Source organism: Epinephelus fuscoguttatus, linkage group LG10, assembly GCF_011397635.1.
Source record: "Epinephelus fuscoguttatus linkage group LG10, E.fuscoguttatus.final_Chr_v1".
Lineage (NCBI taxonomy): Eukaryota > Metazoa > Chordata > Actinopteri > Perciformes > Serranidae > Epinephelus > Epinephelus fuscoguttatus.
This window is the reverse complement of record NC_064761.1, coordinates 38,845,544-38,862,746: the sequence shown is the minus strand read 5'-3', so window position 1 is coordinate 38,862,746 and position 17,203 is coordinate 38,845,544. Positions and strand designations below refer to the sequence as shown.

At 40.4% G+C, this 17,203-nt stretch overlaps 1 protein-coding gene across 2 annotated transcripts; it reads right to left on the bottom strand.

The window, feature by feature from the left end:
- Positions 1 to 2,997: 2,997 nt before the first annotated feature.
- Positions 2,998 to 13,459, bottom strand: plcxd1 (phosphatidylinositol-specific phospholipase C, X domain containing 1). 2 transcript variants are annotated; one of them, XM_049588442.1, is made up of 7 exons: positions 12,992 to 13,459; positions 12,695 to 12,915; positions 11,451 to 11,593; positions 11,216 to 11,344; positions 9,607 to 9,762; positions 3,989 to 4,169; positions 2,998 to 3,890 (listed from the first exon to the last, which is right to left on the bottom strand). In XM_049588442.1, exons 2-7 carry the CDS (start codon positions 12,804 to 12,806, stop codon positions 3,646 to 3,648), a joined length of 966 nt encoding a protein of 321 aa, XP_049444399.1. In that variant the 5' UTR covers positions 12,807 to 12,915; positions 12,992 to 13,459; the 3' UTR covers positions 2,998 to 3,645. The 2 variants fall into 2 exon arrangements, with proteins under 2 accessions (XP_049444399.1, XP_049444400.1); XM_049588443.1 differs by having other exon boundaries at positions 12,695 to 13,459.
- Between the last annotated feature and the right edge of the window lie 3,744 nt (positions 13,460 to 17,203).

Genomic DNA, 17,203 nt, shown 5'->3' with positions numbered 1-17,203 from the left:
TTAGTGGTAGAGCAGGCGCCCCATGTACAAGGCTGTTACCGCAGCGGCCCGGGTTCGACTCCAGCCTGTGGCCCTTTGCTGCATGTTACTCCCTCTCTCTCTCCCCCCCTTTCACACTTCACTATCCTATCAATTAAAGGCAAAAAAATGCCCATAAAAATATCTTTAAAAAAAAGAATAAGTAAAGGAAGCTGAAGTTCTTTGTATTATTTTTTTTTATGTATATTTTTTTTTATTAATTACAAGGAGAATGTACAGAACATGTTGGGGAATACAAGTTCAAGAATAAAATAAATTAGCAGCAATTGTCGAAATGATGCCAAAGCACAAACATAAACAAAAAGGCAACAAAAATAAAAGAGAGTAACAATCAGGTAAATAAAAAAGCAGCACAAGAGAGCGAAGGCAAGAGACTTTAAAAGAGCAAGGACCTAGATATAGATGTATACAGTTTGTTGGCTTAACTATTCAATTTTTCTGTATATATTTTAGCAACATGAAGTAATTGGCAATGTTATATATGAGCACAGTGAAAGAGGGAGGACATCCTTTTCCATTTACAAGTATGAAGGTGGGATTTACCCAAAATATTTACAAGATTAACAGATTACCACCTGACATGTTCCACCCACTCAAACACCGTTGCAGACCAAGTACCCCCCCTCATGGCAACAGTACTCCCCAATGGCAGTGGCCCCCCAGCAGGATAAAGCACCATGCCACACTGCAAAAACTGTTTAGAAATGGCCTGTGGAGCGTGACAAAAAGCTCAAGGTGTCGACCTGGCTTCTAAATTTCCCAGGTCCCAATCTGCTCAAGGATTCTTGTGATGTGCCGGTACCCCAGATGTACCCTAATCCAAGGTGGGGCCTCCTTGGATTGGACTTGGCTCTGACCTGTGGAGGCATGGACACAGGATCTCTGGGAGTGTCCTGCAGTGTCTGGCACCAGTGCGTTGGCGGCAGATCCATTTAGTCCAGTGGGTTGTGAGGTGGGTTAATGGCACGTGCCACAGATGCTCATTCAGATTGGGATCTGGGGAATTTGGAGGCCAGGTTGACACTTTGAGGTCTTTGTCACATTCCTTGGGCCATTCCTGAGCCATGTTTGCAGTGTGGCATGGTACATTATTCTGCTGGGGGGCCACTGCCATTGAGGAGTACTGTTGCCATGAGGGGGGGTACTTGGTCTGCAACGGTGTTTGAGTGGGTGGAACATGTCAGGTGGTATCCACATGAATGCCAGAACCAAAGGTTTCCCAGCAGAACAATGCATTGGAACAAAATAATCAAAGTTAGTCACTTCACCTCTCAGTGTTTTGTGTATGCACAATTACAGAGTCTTACAATGTAAAATCTTAACAATGCTAATTAAATATGTATAAAAGTTCATGCACGTAAAAACAAAAGAGCAAATGCCATGTTTATGTATGCATTCATCTGACACATAAGCAAAGACAAGACTGTTCTCCATCTCACTCATTAATATATTATTCGCCCATCTCACAACAGGCAGCAGCCACCAAGAGGAAGGAAGAGGAACAAAAGACAAGGTAAAGTCCCTGATTTAAGAAATGCAGAATAAAAAACAGAATCTTGTACATTCAAAACCACATCTGACTTCTGTAACTGTCTAGGTGAAGTATTGGGAACACATGGAGAGTGAGGAGTGTTGTACAGTTATAGAGTTTTCAGTGATTAATTACTAACAACTTCTACTAATTTAAAATAAATGCTCATTAGAGATCTTTTTGCCTCGCTACGTAACACTGGAATCAACTGCGGGTCAGTGAGAGCTCCTGTTACTCTGTGGGTCAGACAGATTAAATCTTAGTGCAGCTTTAAATTATAGAGTGGTTATTTACATTTACTTGTAGGTGTAACAGAGACTGTGCATTTTAAAGTATAGGACAAAGGGTATAGAATATTACTGGCAACACACTGATAAATGGAACAAGTTAAACCTTTTGATTTTTAGGACCCAAGACTACAAAATTGAAACAATAAAAATTTAAATCAATGGTGAAATTGAAAAGAGTTTGTTGACATTTAATGACCATTGGTAGGAATTTCCCTCACACTGTTAGGAGATACACCTGCTTTTCACTACGCGTTCGCATGTGTGTGATGGCTGCTTCGCGTATTGTGCGTCTGTTCGGAACATTGGCTGTGCACATACCAAGAAATTCACGTGACACGTCAGCAAGATGCAATATGCACATGAATAGTAGGGGCAGTGTTGGCAGATCAAGAAACACTCGCCATTGTCACGTGTCGCCTGATTTATCACCTACGATGGCACTGCTGTTGCTTTTTCTACCATGATGTCAAATAATGTAGTAACCATCTCAAGTGTCGCCATGTTAATTGTTAAAATCATGCAAATGTATAGGTTATATACAGTCTGAGTTCTTTGGTGTGCCCCCCCCCAGTGGAATCCTCCAGTCACACATATAGTACACGGGAAAGTATGTTAAAAATTGTTCCCAACAGGGCCGGTTGTCGACGCAAACGCATGGTTAAAAAGCAAGTCTGTCTCCAGCCTCATACAGCAGAGGCCATTACCTGAATAAAGGCATTATTCTCTTATTCTTTAAAAAGTGTTCCTTGGCTTTTAAAATCATCTAAATAATAGAGCTTTACATTAATTATTTGCTTGTTTTTCCACCATGTTGGCTCCTTCGATGAAAATGGACTGGACTAAATGGACTGATCCCAGAACAGCAGAGTTTTAAACAGATGATGTAACACAAACTATTGTGAGGGGACGCAGAAGCGTTGAACACACACTGCAAGGGAACACAAAAGCTTTTTTTCCCTCATTGTGGCCCTTTTGGGACTCCATAGTTAGACGTTCACAACAACAACACAGACATAGTCACTTCTTTTGTGTAACTGAAACAAACGCCTTGGTGAGTAGAGACTCTAGCGCAGGCATGGTGGAAGGAGATGTTCTGATTTGTACATAACAGTCAGGGAATAAAGTGAGGTGACCTGCTTAAAAATGCTCATGTTTATTGGAAAAGCTCATCTCCACAGGCACAGCGGTGCAGCATTACTTTAAAACAAGGCTTAACCTTTTGGCTCAAGTCAATTTTAAGTAAAACAGTCAAGGTTGGGTTCATGCAAATAAGATTTCCATGCATTTTGCATAAGTTTCATGTCGTCTCTACATTCTCTGTGGATAAATACGTGTGTTGTAGGTGATACAGGTTAGCTACTTATTTAACTTGCTGCCCACATGTCATAATTAGAAAAGATTTGTGACCTACACTTAAATGTGCTCGTTGAATACATTGTTTGTGCTTACTCATCTAAAATGCCTACGTCAAGGTGAGATTAGTTGTATCATTATTGCTGTGGTCATCGAAACATAAAACCAGCCACGTTTGCTGACTCGTGGAAACAGATACAGTACATTGCATAAATAGTGAACTGAATGTAAACAAACAAGTGCAGGTAGAAATACCAAAACGTCTGTTTTCAAGCCGCTTTAAGACTGAAATATACATTTCACTGCCTCTGAATAAGTGCATTTATATTTAAATGAGTAATTCAAGTACTTTTTCTGTCACTCTTAACAAAACAAGCTCATTTCATGCTGTGATTCACATTTTTTTGTAGAGTAATGCAAACAGATGAAAAGTCACGAGGACCATTTCAGTAGTTTTTCATTCAGTGTGACAACAGTTGGTACAAACTGGCTCTCTGTGATAAAGTCCCCAGCAATGATGTTGAGAGAGCCGACTCTGGAGCCGGGGGTCTGCTCCTTGACCCAGCTCAGCAGCGTTGGATACGTGGACATCACCAAGTCCTTCAGGGACTCTGTAGGGTGTGTGCAGATGTACTTCAGGTCCTCTGTCAGATTGATTCCTGTGACAAAGAAACCTCCTGAAACACAAAATAAGCACAATATTTAATGAAAGCTGTGGACCAAATACTGCTTTAATTCAAAAGTAATAAATCATCAATTAGTTAATTTTGATTACCTGGTCGGCCGTGTTGCTTCCTGTGTTCAAACTCCTCGATAAGAGCCTCAGCTTTGCATTTGTTGGCCCACCAGTAAGGAATGTGTGGCCACAGGTCGATGTGACAGCTGGCTATATTGTGTTCATAGGACACAATCACTTTGTAGCCTAACGCCCACAGGTTTCGAAGAGTTAAAAGTTCCTGAAATCAGCAGAGTAACAGGCTTTGTTTCATTTTCGGTCAAGTATTTTTTAAATGTCATTTAAACAATAAGACTGGCCTTATTCTATATTTTTCTAACTGTCGAAGACACTTATAAAATGACCAAACCACAAGTGTAAGTGCTGTTAGTACAGCAAACTGGTCGCCATAAGAAAATGTTGGCATTGTGCATTTCTGAAAATCACAACTATGTTAGATTTGCATGATTTAATACCTATTATGTCAGTGTTTCTAAAGTGGTGTAGTGTATGAGCTGATTTTGTCATCGGGACGTGGAGAGATTGGTAAGTGGTGTGACAGCTAGGTGAGATCTCTGCCGACCACTGTTCGAAACCAACAAACAACAAAACCATATATTTGCACCTTTGTCCTTGAGGTTGAGGGTACTTTAGAGTCTCTCATTCGAAAAGCTACGAAACAATTCACTATGGCACACAGAAATGCCTCTAGACTTGGAAAAATAATACCGCTAACAGTCCTATATGTCTCAAAGGTTAGTAACTGTTAAGTAGTTTGCCTTGCTGGACAGGTGCCCCGCAGTGATTAGCGTTACCTAGCTAACATGATTGCTCAGAGTTTCATAGGTAACAGTTAGCCTGTCATCAGTGCACTGTATATTGATTTTTTTTTTTTATGTTTTTGTTTGTTTTGCAAATAGGCCAATTTATCTTTGATAATAATATGATGACTTTATTTCATTTTTTATACTGAAAAAAAAGAAGAAAAAATTAAATTAAATTTTTACTTAAATTAACACACAATATGGTGGTTCCTCTGTAGTAACTCTGAGGATCCCCTAGGTGTCCCGGACTCCTGTTTAAAACCCAGGATGTAAAGAATTGCTGATAAGAGGTCAGTGATTACATTACATTCATCACAGATTAAATTATACAAATATTAAATAAATGGTACCATTGCTGTTAACGCCCTAGTGATTTGAATCCAGCAATTAGTCACATCCCCGGAATCCTTTTCATAACTGTCGCGCTGCGCGTGCACGTCACGAAGCAGCAAGCTAGCTTGGACGTTGAAACCGGTTAATGCACATTTAACGGCCGGAAATATCTTTATTACTTTTATTTTATCGGGAAGGAAGGTGATAAGAAACTCGCTGTATATGGCAGCGACACTGACTCTTTCAATCGCGAAAAACGCGATCTCAAATTTCCTCAAAACAGCTACCACGACCGACAGCCCAACAATGTCAATATCCAGGAAATATACCCTACCAAAGGTGAGCCCTCTGCGGCCACGAACGTTGGCTGTAGTCCGACACTGGCTCAACAGCTAAACTGGATTTAAACCGTTGACAGCAGGATACAGTTGGTAAACATGAAACTTGTGGTTGGATATGTGTTGGATGAAATGCTGCCTGTCTCCATGACTGACTCTCCATCCTTGAGAACATAGCGGTCACAGGCAACAGAAGAACCCCCAGGTAACTGACACACTTACTAACTTTGTGGTGTGTAACGGGAAAGTAATCTGACTAGTAGTGTAACGATTTGCTGGTCGTTTAACTGCTTATGAGTAGTGTAACATTTCGCAATGTTGGCAGATTGAGAGAAACACCTGCCATTGTCACGTCTCACTTGATTTATCAATCTACAACGCCGCTTTTCCTGCCGTGATATCATTGAACAACAGCATCTTTATGGTCGCCATTTTAATTGTTTCATAAGCAAATTAATTAGTTCTGGTGGAGTCCTCCACTGGGCAAGTTTGTAAGCAGTTCTCTTCTTAAAACGGGATTTATAACTAGTTGTACGCAGACCTTAAGTTACACCTAGCCCATGCAGTTGAGGGCATTTACACATGCGCGGTTGTGTGTCTGTGTCACTCTGCAGTTACACCTCCAAAACACTAGTCGGCTGCGGAGGTTTCTGTGAAGTGCTGTAAAGTTTAGTTGATTCAAAACACACTCAAAATACACATTAAATATAGTTTAGTAGCGACAATTTCAAACACAAGTACACAAATTGGCTTCACTACAACTCACAGCATTCACAGAAAAAACACTTGTATTAATCCAGACACATTTTCTCCACAAATATAACATGCTAACGTTATTAGCACAAGCCTATGGCATTTTACATTGTATGAGTTAGCCTAGCAACTACCAACCTTTTCCTCTCCTCATATAAAACCAGGGACAACAGCAACATTTAACAAAGGTAACGGCACACAATTCGGCTCCATTACAACTCACAAGACTCACAGACAAAACAACTGTCATACTTAACACGTTTTCAAAACAAATACAAAATGCTAACGTTATTAGCGCCAGCCTATGGCATTTAACATGTATATTCTATAAGACATGTATAAAGTAGCCTAGTGGCAAGCGTAGTTTTCCTCTTCTCGTATGAAACCTGGATAAATCCCGAAGTATAAATCCCTGAAGGATAAGTCACACTCTTGGCACACAAGACTTAAAATGGTGTTTTAGTGGAGGCTTTACTGTCTTCACAATTTATTGTTTCTTATCGGTGAAATAAGTAAAAGCCTCGTTTCCACTGAGGGAAATGGTTTCAGCTTACAGAAACAGACAGGAGGTCTGCGTCACCGTGACGCGTAGTTACATCTCTGGGGAGGTACATGTCAGGCTACGGTGTAGGTTACGGCGTTGGCTCTACGTCGACCTGGAGCCTACGCTTTAAGCCTGATTTATGGTCCTGCGTTAAATCAACGACGTACCTACGTCGTTGCCGTGACGCCGTCATGAACCCTTCGAACTTCTCCGTCACTCCATTTCGTCGCGGTGCAATTCACCGCCAGAGCGGTAGGGGGCTGCGTTCCTTTCCTGAATGGTTATTGTCGTCTCTAGTTGATTCTTTGTTTTGTTTAGCTTCCGGCTTTTCCGGTCACAGTGAACAGTGGCGACCGAGAGAGAGAGAGAATCTTGCTGGAGTTGGAGTTGTTGGATGTCGAAGAAAGTATGTTAATACTGCAACATCTACGTCGCAACAGAAGATGTTTAAAGATGGCGGGGATGGCGCAATCTGGAAATACGGAACCGGAAATGCGTTGCTACCAAGAAAACCAGCCCTCTCGGTCTGCGCTGGGTCTGCATCGCCTCAATGTGTAGTTACATTTTTTGGGAGGTGCACGTCAGGCTATGCTGGGGCTACGGCGAGCCTCCTGCGTAGCCACGTACCCTACGACGTAGGTAAGTCGTTGATTTAACGCAGGACCATAAATCAGGCTTTAGCTTTGGCATTGATTCAACAGAGACGTATAATTTCCCTATTATGCAGCTGGTTGTCTTCGCCAATGTGTGGCTAACTGTAATACCAGTGAAGTTATTAATGAAATTTTATTAGTTACACTACAAGTTACTGGGAAAAGTAATGCTGTTACTGTCAGGGAAGTCACAGTCATAGAAAACCTGGAAAAGTCATGGAATTAGTAAAAATTGTCAGAATTGTTACAGTAATTTTCCATAGATTATCTGACATGTAATGTAACATAACTGCAAATTTATATTTTGTCGACTGCTGATGTAACACAGCTCTAATATGTGTCTATGTCTGAGGTTTAGTTTACGTAACCTGTCCTGTCTCTACCTTCATGTATGCCAGCTAGCTGAAATAATATTTGAACAGAATTTGAATCTGATATGTTTGAACAACGCTGGGCAAGTGTGGCAATAAAAAAATGTTAATATGGGTCGTTGAAGTTCTGAAATTTTGTCCATGAAAATGTGTGGGAACCCTGTACTGCTGACATAGTGTAATAAGGAAAGTAATAACATTACTTTTCAAAAGTGTAATGAGTAATGAATCACACTAACAAGCCCAACATTGCTCATGGTCTCATCTTTTATGTCAAGTAGGTGATATGTAGCCCACGAGGTCTAGTGTACAGATATTAGACGTTTTGTCAAAAAACTATGTTCTTATGGTCCTTGTCTAAACATATGACATGAGCCAAATGGCAACTGTTCTGTTCCAAGGCTGTATTTGTACTTATTAGCATAGATTTAAATGTCACTGGGATTTTGAATGAGGTTTTCTTACTTGTGAAACAGAAACTGGAAATTCTGGTTTCAGTCTTTGACATAACTACGTAATCCCCAAGCCCGTTGGTTCCAACTGAAGATTCAGATCTTAAAAACAAGTCACGAATGCATTGTATCAACAGCTGGGCATTGTAGTTTTTTTTTAAATCTACCTCAGACAAAAGAGTAAATAGTGTATTTGTTAGGGACTATTTTCAGCTGCGGATCAATACACAATTGGTGCTCTAGTGAAGTGTTACTCAAATTGGGGTAAGCTTACCCCTAGGAGTATTTTGGACTACTGCAGAGGGTAAGAAATATTTCTTGAAATGTTGATTTAAAAAAATATCAGTCATTCATTATTCCGAAAACAGTTAACCCTTTGAGACCTGGAGCAACTTCACTTTTCTTGTGTTGCTTTCAGACGTCTTTCACAAGTATTTTAGCCTTTGAACCCTGAGCAAATTGGTGTGATTTCTTTCAAAAACATGGGGAAAAAGGCAATGAACAACTTGGTGAGAAATGTCCCACAAAAAAAAAAAAAGAAATAGATTAAGACAATTGTTAAAAAAAAATAGGGAAAAAGAAAAAAAGCAAAGGAAAACTTTACTTGTAATAATGATTATTATTCTTACATTTTAAAATTATGTTACAGAATTATTATAATTTGAGCACTCTTTCCAGGTTATTAGCTTTCTGTCTTTTCTTTTTCTTTCCTCCTTTTTTTAACCATATTTCTTGTTATTAATTTATTAAATTAATTAATTTTAATTTTAAATTTCTTGCTATTTTTTGGGTCATTTGTTCTTTTGTTGCTCATTGCCTTCTTCCCATGTTTTTAAAGGAAATCAAGCCAATTTGCTCGGGTTTCAAAGGGTTAAATCACTAAATTGTAAGTGTGATTTATCAAAAAGACGCAGTTCCATGGAATTACAATGCCGTGTTAGTATTCTTGCATGATGACAAAAATAAAAAGGCTCACCATGGATTTAGTGATGAATTCTTAACCTGTACAAGTCGCATTTAGGTGTTTTTCATCTACAAGGTTGTTGGTCAGAAAATCAGACACTGATACACAGCGCTGCGTTGTACCTGTTTTTCTGTCTACCAAAAATGTTTTTTGCTGCTCAGGGGATTCTTTGCAGAAAAAAACTATTTCTAATGGGACAGCCTACATCATTCAAATGAGTGTGAGAACCACTGCTCTACTGAGTATTTACAGCAGGATGGAATGAGTGCAGGAACATGGAGGAATAAGTTACATCAAGATTTGGCTACACAGACAGTACTTGTTATTAGGATCATTTCATTGTTGATTTTGGTCTTTTCACGGGATTCATTGACAATAGGAAAAATGTAGATTATGGCCAGCCTTATTCTTTAAGTCCTTATTCGAAACTGGAGGAGAAGTTGTACCGTTTTGGGACAGAGTTTGGAGGTGAATACGTTGCGTATGGTTGTGACCAGCAGCATGTGGAGCTCCGGGCTCAGTCCGAGGAAGTGGCTGAAGGAGAGGATGACCACCTCTTTGGGATGAGCATCCAGCCACTCTCTTATCTCCATTAGAACAGTCTGTCAGGAAAACACAAGTTATTCTGCTTCTACAGCAGCACTCAGTCATTTACAGCACAATTTACAGCCTTATTTTAAAAGCTAAAAGTACATGTGAAACTTTCCCACTGCCAGGTTCAGTTATATGGTAAGACTGGGTTTTTGGTATTCACACATGGGTATACGAGATGATGGAAGTCTATAACAACCTGCCAGATCTGTTCTGGATAGACAAGATATTTTTTCTCCTCTCACCACCTGCCAACTCTGCTGGAGCAGAGTGTGAAGAGCGTTCAGATTTATCCTACAAGAATATTTTCACTGTTATTCTGTGGCTGAGTGCCATAGAGATATCATGGAAATGCTTGCTGGTTGATTTCGTCCCGATGGGCCACCCACTCTCCACTTGCTCTGCAAGGATGGTAAAATCTTTCACATTTAGTGCCTGGAAATGTTGCTGCTTTTCTTCCCACTAGAGTCATGGTGAAAAGATTTACAGAAATGTGATGAGCTGGAAAACAGCCACAGCATCTAAGACACTGTATGAGTGCTGTCAAAAATTTGGATTCTGAATGTTTGAAATGGTTTCAATAATCATTTTCTGCCATTAAAGCCTTGTAATTTATCTTTTGATAAAAATTTGAACTTTTCCCTTAATGTCAAAATTCCCCTGCAGTATAGACAATGGTATTGAATATCAGTATTTTTGAAAGTATTGCATCAAAGTCAGGAATTCCAGTATTATGACAACACTAAACTGGATCTTACATTGCAAAGTGTTTGCAGCACCACATGAATATTCTTAGAAAAGTTATGGTGCATGTGAGAAAGGGGTTTAAAGTGAGATTACGTAATCCTAAAAAGAGGAAACGATACCTCCTTCCTGTTACAAATGAAATGTTGAACTCATATGCAACAAAATGCACCCAAGGGGTTTTTCGGCTGTAGCCTGGTATGATCGGTAGTTTAAGGTAGCAAACTTTAGATAGATATCAAAACTTAATAACTGAGTGAGTTTAAATACTTTAAGAATGTTCTTTATTTGTGCTACTACATTTTAGGAATTATTATGACCCTGTAATCGTTACTTGTCGCCATGATGTTCAGTTTAATTAACATAGGTTTGTTTTAAGAATAAGATTGTAAATAAAAATCCTGTTACCACTATAATAACCTTAAAATGACCATAATGTTGAGTTCAGAGTGGATTTGTAAATGCAACAAAAAAAAACCACTTATCAGTCTGGATAAAGTCTTAAAAAAGCAGAGATGGGAGGATTTCGTATCTAACTGCAGTGATGATTGTTTGCACAGCACGACAATGCTGTTGTTCTTCATCGTTATCTTTATGGTTATAGTTGTGGATACAGATGGCCTTTACAGGAACATAAATGTCACTGTGTTCTCGTGGATGTGTGTGTGTGTGTGTGTGTGTGTGTGTGTGTGTGTGTGTGCGTGCATGCTGTAACTTCACCTCCACAGTCAGCGTGGTATATACACCATGGTAGAAGTAAAGATCATTTGAGCTGTCATTGGGCCTGTGTGCAATTCGCAGGTCACAGTATCTGACCCCGCAGTCCAGCTGCTGCTTTATAGTGTACTCCTGCAAGACATGGGCCACAACATTCATTGTTTAAGGTCCAGATTATTTCTTTTATTACCAATAAGTAACAATTAGCTGATGTGTGTGTGTTTCTGGGATTTATTACCTGGGTGATCGCCCACTTGTACACAAAGGGGCGAATGAAAGGCTTCATGTATTTGTCCAGCTTCTGAAGCATGTCAGGCTGGGTGAGGTCAACAGGGGATCTGTCATTCATATCCAGACAGTAGGTTATTGCATTGTGGCTGCCTGATAGGGGAAGAGATAATGAACATAAATCACCACTAGACATTTGATTTCTTTATGTTACAGCTATGGTGGCTCTGAGAACTACTGCGGCTAAAAGCAACACGTGCAAATAAACAAAAGACAAGCAAATGAAGAAGACATCTCAGGGCCACTTTAAATTGCTGCAAGGATACTCTTACAATTTGTTTAGAGTTATCAAAGTGTTGTGGGTAGGAGAGACTGGGGGTAATTGTAATCATTTTGGTTTTGATGTCATCACACAGAAATCTCTTGAACTATTGGGATACTTTTTAAATTCTATCTGTCTTCTCCTTGCTAACAGTCATCACGTCTGTCCAAGTCGCTGCCTTTGCTGTCGGGATATTGGCATTGAAAGTGGTTGTTTTTCACTAAGACATCACTATCCCGCCAAGATAGCGTCATGAAGAGTGGTCATTTTTTTTACAGACATTGCTGCATTTCCTGCCAGGATAGTGTTACTAAAAGTGGTCGTTTTTTACTGAGACACTCGCTGTGTTTCCTGCCGGGATAGTTTTTTACCTAGACATCTCAGACTTTTCTGGTGGGACAGCGGTGTTAAAAGCTGTTGTTTTGCGCCAAGACATCACTGTGTTTCCTGCCTGGATAGTGGCACGAAAAGTGATCACTTTTTTTACAGAGACATTTCTGCGTTTCCTGCCGGGATAGTGGCGTGAGAAGTAATTGTTTTTTACTGAGGCATAACTGTGTTTCTTGCTGGAACAGTGGTGTGAAAAGTGGTTGTTTTTCCAACAAGACATCGCTGCATTTCCTACTGGGATAGTAGCACAAAAAGCGGTTTGTTTTTTTATCTAGACATTGCTGCATTTGCTGCCAGGATGGTGGCACGAAAAGCGGTTGTTTTTACCAAGACATCACTGCAAATGTAAAGTTTCTATGTATTCACTAAGTAGTAATCTGCAAGTGTAATGTATCTGTGGTTTGCAGATATGCACAGTGTCAATTGGGTTGGGTTGCACATTTGCCCCTAGTCTCCCCCAAACTGAAAACACTCACACACCACACACATTTCCACTAATACACTCAGTTAACACTCTAGCATGCTGTTGTATGGCAGCCTACCCGGGATGGCCAGGTGGTACAGTGGGGTGTCCCACAGGGCACATGGCAGGTGAGACATCCAGCTCTCCATAGGCAGCTCTCCCAGGCTCCGCTCACCCACCGGCGAGGACATACTGAGCTCCAGCGTCAGTGAACACACATTTAATGAGTGAGATTATTAAATGAAGCTTCCTGTGGTGTTACATCAGCAGCTTCAGGGCGCTCGTGTTTGTTTCGGAGGTCTGAAAATGATAAATGTACATTATGTGCAGCAAACTTCACACACAGTAAGGTGAGAGCGGTTTATATCACACTTACTGGTCAAAGTGCTGCTGCTGCTCCCTGCACTCGCCAAACCAGCTGAACCACCCAACACACCGAGGAGGGCACAGACGATGAAACTACAACTAAAGGCGCGCGCCGGCAGAAGTCCATCCCAGAGCATTACAGCATGTCATGGCTATACATAAAACATGAATGATCCGGAGATAAAGCGTGGCCGTGTGTCCCTCTCCCAGCAGCTCTCAGTCTGGTTACCTTTTACACCTGCATAGCCCGGGATGACGAGGACGGTGGGCATGGCGCATTTTAGCTTCGATTATCGATTATCCATGGCGATCAAATATCAGTTGTATGATCCGCGGGCTCAGGTGCATCAGCATAGAGTGAGTTCCTCTGTACGCCGGGTGCTTCGGTCTCAAGGTGCAGCAGCGGCAGTGCGCGGGGGAGGGCGGCGGCACCGCGCCTGCTGACAGATCAGCAGATGCAGAGAGGCTCTCCTCTTAAAGAGCCCACTGAAATGTCAGGGAGACAGAGAGGGCAGGGAAGTGATGATGATGCTCCACTCGCTGTCTGTGGCTGGAAACTCCCAAACATACTGCAGCCCTGCCCCGGGCCCCAGCTCGCACAGATGATGTCACAGAAAGTGTTTCCCATCAGCTTTTAATGCCATAACACCTGATGAGACGTCATGATGGATGTGGCAGGAGGGGCTCCAGGCAGCTCCGCAGCAAGTGTTGGGACTTAGCTCAAACTGTTTTGAAGTTCAGACATGGATTTGTTTTAACCCGAATTTTGTTTGGTTTGCATTTTTTATTTCTCCTAGCTATTTGGGATCAGTAGGACCCGATAAGCATAAAAAAACTTAACATTGTCAGTGGTAATTGGTAAGTCCCAATGTCCTCATATGAGTAAGCCTACTTCCTAATGAACAGTGTCTTAGCTTGTTACTGTTGCTAAAATTGGTCAAATTTGTTGCCATATCAAACTACAAACTTCATTAATCGTAAATAAACAAGTTTAAGTGTAACGTCAAGTAAACCCAGAATGTGATGTCCTCATATGGGGACACAGGGTCTCAGGAGGTTAAAAGATAGATAGATTCATCACATTATTTACATCAGTTTGAGGTCAAAGGATATTTCAAAATGGTCACAACGTACAAAAATATAAGTGCAACACTTTTGTTTTTGATCCTGTTTTCCACGAGACTTTACCTGTGCACACTATAGCCTTATTTCTCACAAGTATTTGTCCACAAATGTGTTTAAATCCATGTTACTGAGCACTTTTCCTTTTTGAAAATAATCCATGACAGGTGCAACATATCGAGGTGCTTATTAAACAGCATCACGACTACACAGGTGTGTCATGGGATGGTCATAATAAAACTCTTAAATGTGCAGCTACATCACACAATACTGCCACAGATGTTGAAAGTTTTGAGGGAGTGTATATGTCGTTTGCATGAATTTGGCAGTACATCCGACCAACCACCCGAACAGCTGATGCAACCGTTGGTTTGCACGACAGAATAATTTTTGCACAAACTGTCAGAAATTGTCTCAGGGATGCTCATCAAAGTTTTGAAAGATGAAGTAGCCAGATGTGGCTGGCTCACTGGGCTGCTTGTATGCAATGGCAAATTCTCGGAAACGTCACTGGAAATGGCTTGTGGTACTGAAATTATCATGTTTTCATCATCTTAGAAATATTTCAAAAATAGATCCCTTTTAACTTTTAAAGACACAGAGACAGTTTTAAGCCCTTTACGCCTTCATCTCTTCACGCCTGGATCACTCAGCAGCCTCTTTTCTTGCCTGAATCAAAAATCTATGAATCGACTCCAGACTGTTCAGAATTCAGCTGCCAAGAGACATGATCACATCACTCCAGTTTTAGCCTCTTTACACTAGCTCCCAGTATGTTCTAGAATAGATTTTAAGAGTTAACTGATCACTTTTAAGGCTCTTCATGGTCTCTCTCCCAGCTATATCTCCAACCTCTTAGTGCCATACACACCAGGACGTACTCGGGCAGAGGACTTTTGTCTATTGTCTGGAACAATCTGCCCGAGGAAATCAGGTCGGCCAAGTCAGTGATATCTTTTAAGTCTCTTCTTAAAACAGACTTTAATCTGAAAGGCTTTTCTGATTTTACCTGAGTTTTAAGAGTTAAAGTTGTTGTTTTCATGACATGTGAAGCACTTTGTAACTCTGTTTTGAAAAGCGCTTCATAAGTAAAAATTATTATTATCATTATTATGAATATTCAGTTCACGGGCAACAACTCTGATGCCAATTCCACGCTCCCTTAAAAACTTGCGGCATGGATTACGTTAGCAAAGTACTCACTAACATGGCTTTAAACAAATGTGTGAACAAACTCTGAGATAGTTGAGCCTTTTGTGTCCATAGAAAAAGGTGCAATTTTTTTTAAAATAGTTCAACTCATGAAAAATGGAGGCAAAAACAAAAGAACTGCATTTATATTGTTGCTCAGTGTAATTATGACCCACTCAAAAAAAAACATTGCACTCCATAGCGCTACCAGTGGTCAAAAACTCAACAGGAGGGCTTTTATAAGATGTATTACTGCTTTGCAAGTTTATTTTCTGGTACTTCTCTAATGTTTCCTTTTTTAGTTGTATAATTTTGGATAGTTTTACGTCTTCAGGGCCCTCGAAGTGATTGAAATTAAGGAAACTGAAGAGGGAGCACCACTGCTTTGGTGTCACAAGCTGGGTGATAACATCTATAAGTTCTTTATTCTATAAAATGTAAGTTTAGCTGTGTAGGTACACATAAGGTTACCTTTTATTTTTAGGCTGTAAACACCAGCTATAATCAGATGTTGTCATGTTTGGGTTTAAGATGTCGTGGCAGCTGTCTTTTATCTTAAAATGTGCCTAAATGTTGTAAACAGGTAATGATTTTAGAACTGTGACCTTTGTACTAAAACAGACTTCCCAAGAGGAAACTGATTAAGTTGTCTGTTTGCTTGTGTTTGTGATAATTTGGTTGGTCAGGTCTTTCTCAGCTTCCTCAGCGGGTCAATAAACACTGAAACAGCACAAACCAGTGCGGTGAAACTAGACAAACTGCCTCCAGAGCACGTTAAGTCCAACCTTGCTGACACTGGATCAAACTACACCAGGCCTTTCCCTGCTCTGCCTCTCTAGTAAATGCCTTTCTTTGCAGCACATGTTTTGGCATGTCATCAGTGACAGCACAGGTTTAATCAGACAGTAATTATGGTTGTGATTCATTGTGTGGTCACATAGTCTCATCATTGTACATGCTGCCTTAGCGACACGCCTAAACTGAATAGAGCAGTCACTGATCACTGGTATTAATAACACTTGTGCTTTAACTGCTGTGAAAAGGCATGTGGAAAAGGACACATATTCTATATATAGCCTTACTCTACTTGATCACACACTGTGTACAGTGGTGGTTTAAGTTGACAAGTGTGGTGATGCTGCCATCTAGCTTTGCTCCCAAAAACTGATGTGTTTCAGTACAAGGGCAAACTATAATAGTATTTTAAGCATCCTTCTGTTGATGCTCTTTCTTTCTTTCTTTCTTCCTCCACTTCTTTCCTCTGTTAAGGAAGAAACTTTAAAAAAAAAAAAAGCAAAACTGGTCTAAAAGGCTAAAAATGACAGTTTCATACTATAAGGTCTTATAATGTTGCCATATAAAGAACACAATTATTAATACATATTTTCCAATGTACTTTGCCAAAATAACAGCACGTGTTATACTTTTCATTGTGATTACTCCTTGTTGACCTGTCATCCACTCAGTGACAACAAATCTTCCACCACACCATTGTATAACAGTGTATTTGTAAAACTAAACTCGCGAAGAAGTGAAAACCAGCTCGTCATGATGCCACACTGCCGCCACAGTCATTGTGATATGTGTTACAAATGAGCTGATGGATTCAAATTCATCTGCTCTCTTACCTCATTTGAAAAGGTAATTTGTCTTGGCCTCTCAGAATGAGCACAAATTGACCGTCTCTTTTGAATGCATTATCTCACTTAAGCCAAGAAGCACGAAATCTTGGAGTGATATTGATTGTGATTGAAAATTCAAAGCTGATGTGAGGGGTGTCACAAAAGCAGTACTTTATCATTTAAAGACCATCTCAAAAAGGAGGCGGTTTGTCTCTCTTAGAGTAATACAGAGAGACTGATGCACAGCTACAATTAATTCAAAATTAAGCAGCTTGAGTGCTGACTGA

Bases quoted from the DNA above. Each gene is read 5' to 3' on its own strand.
- plcxd1 (XM_049588443.1), bottom strand. From the start codon at position 12,806: ATGTCCTCGCCGGTGGGTGAGCGGAGCCTGGGAGAGCTGCCTATGGAG. The intron at 11,594-12,694 runs GTAGGCTGCCAT...TTCCCCTATCAG, and splicing joins GTACCACCTGGCCATCCCGG to GCAGCCACAATGCAATAACC. The intron at 4,170-9,606 runs GTACAACTTCTC...TGCTGATTTCAG, and splicing joins CCAAACTCTGTCCCAAAACG to GAACTTTTAACTCTTCGAAA.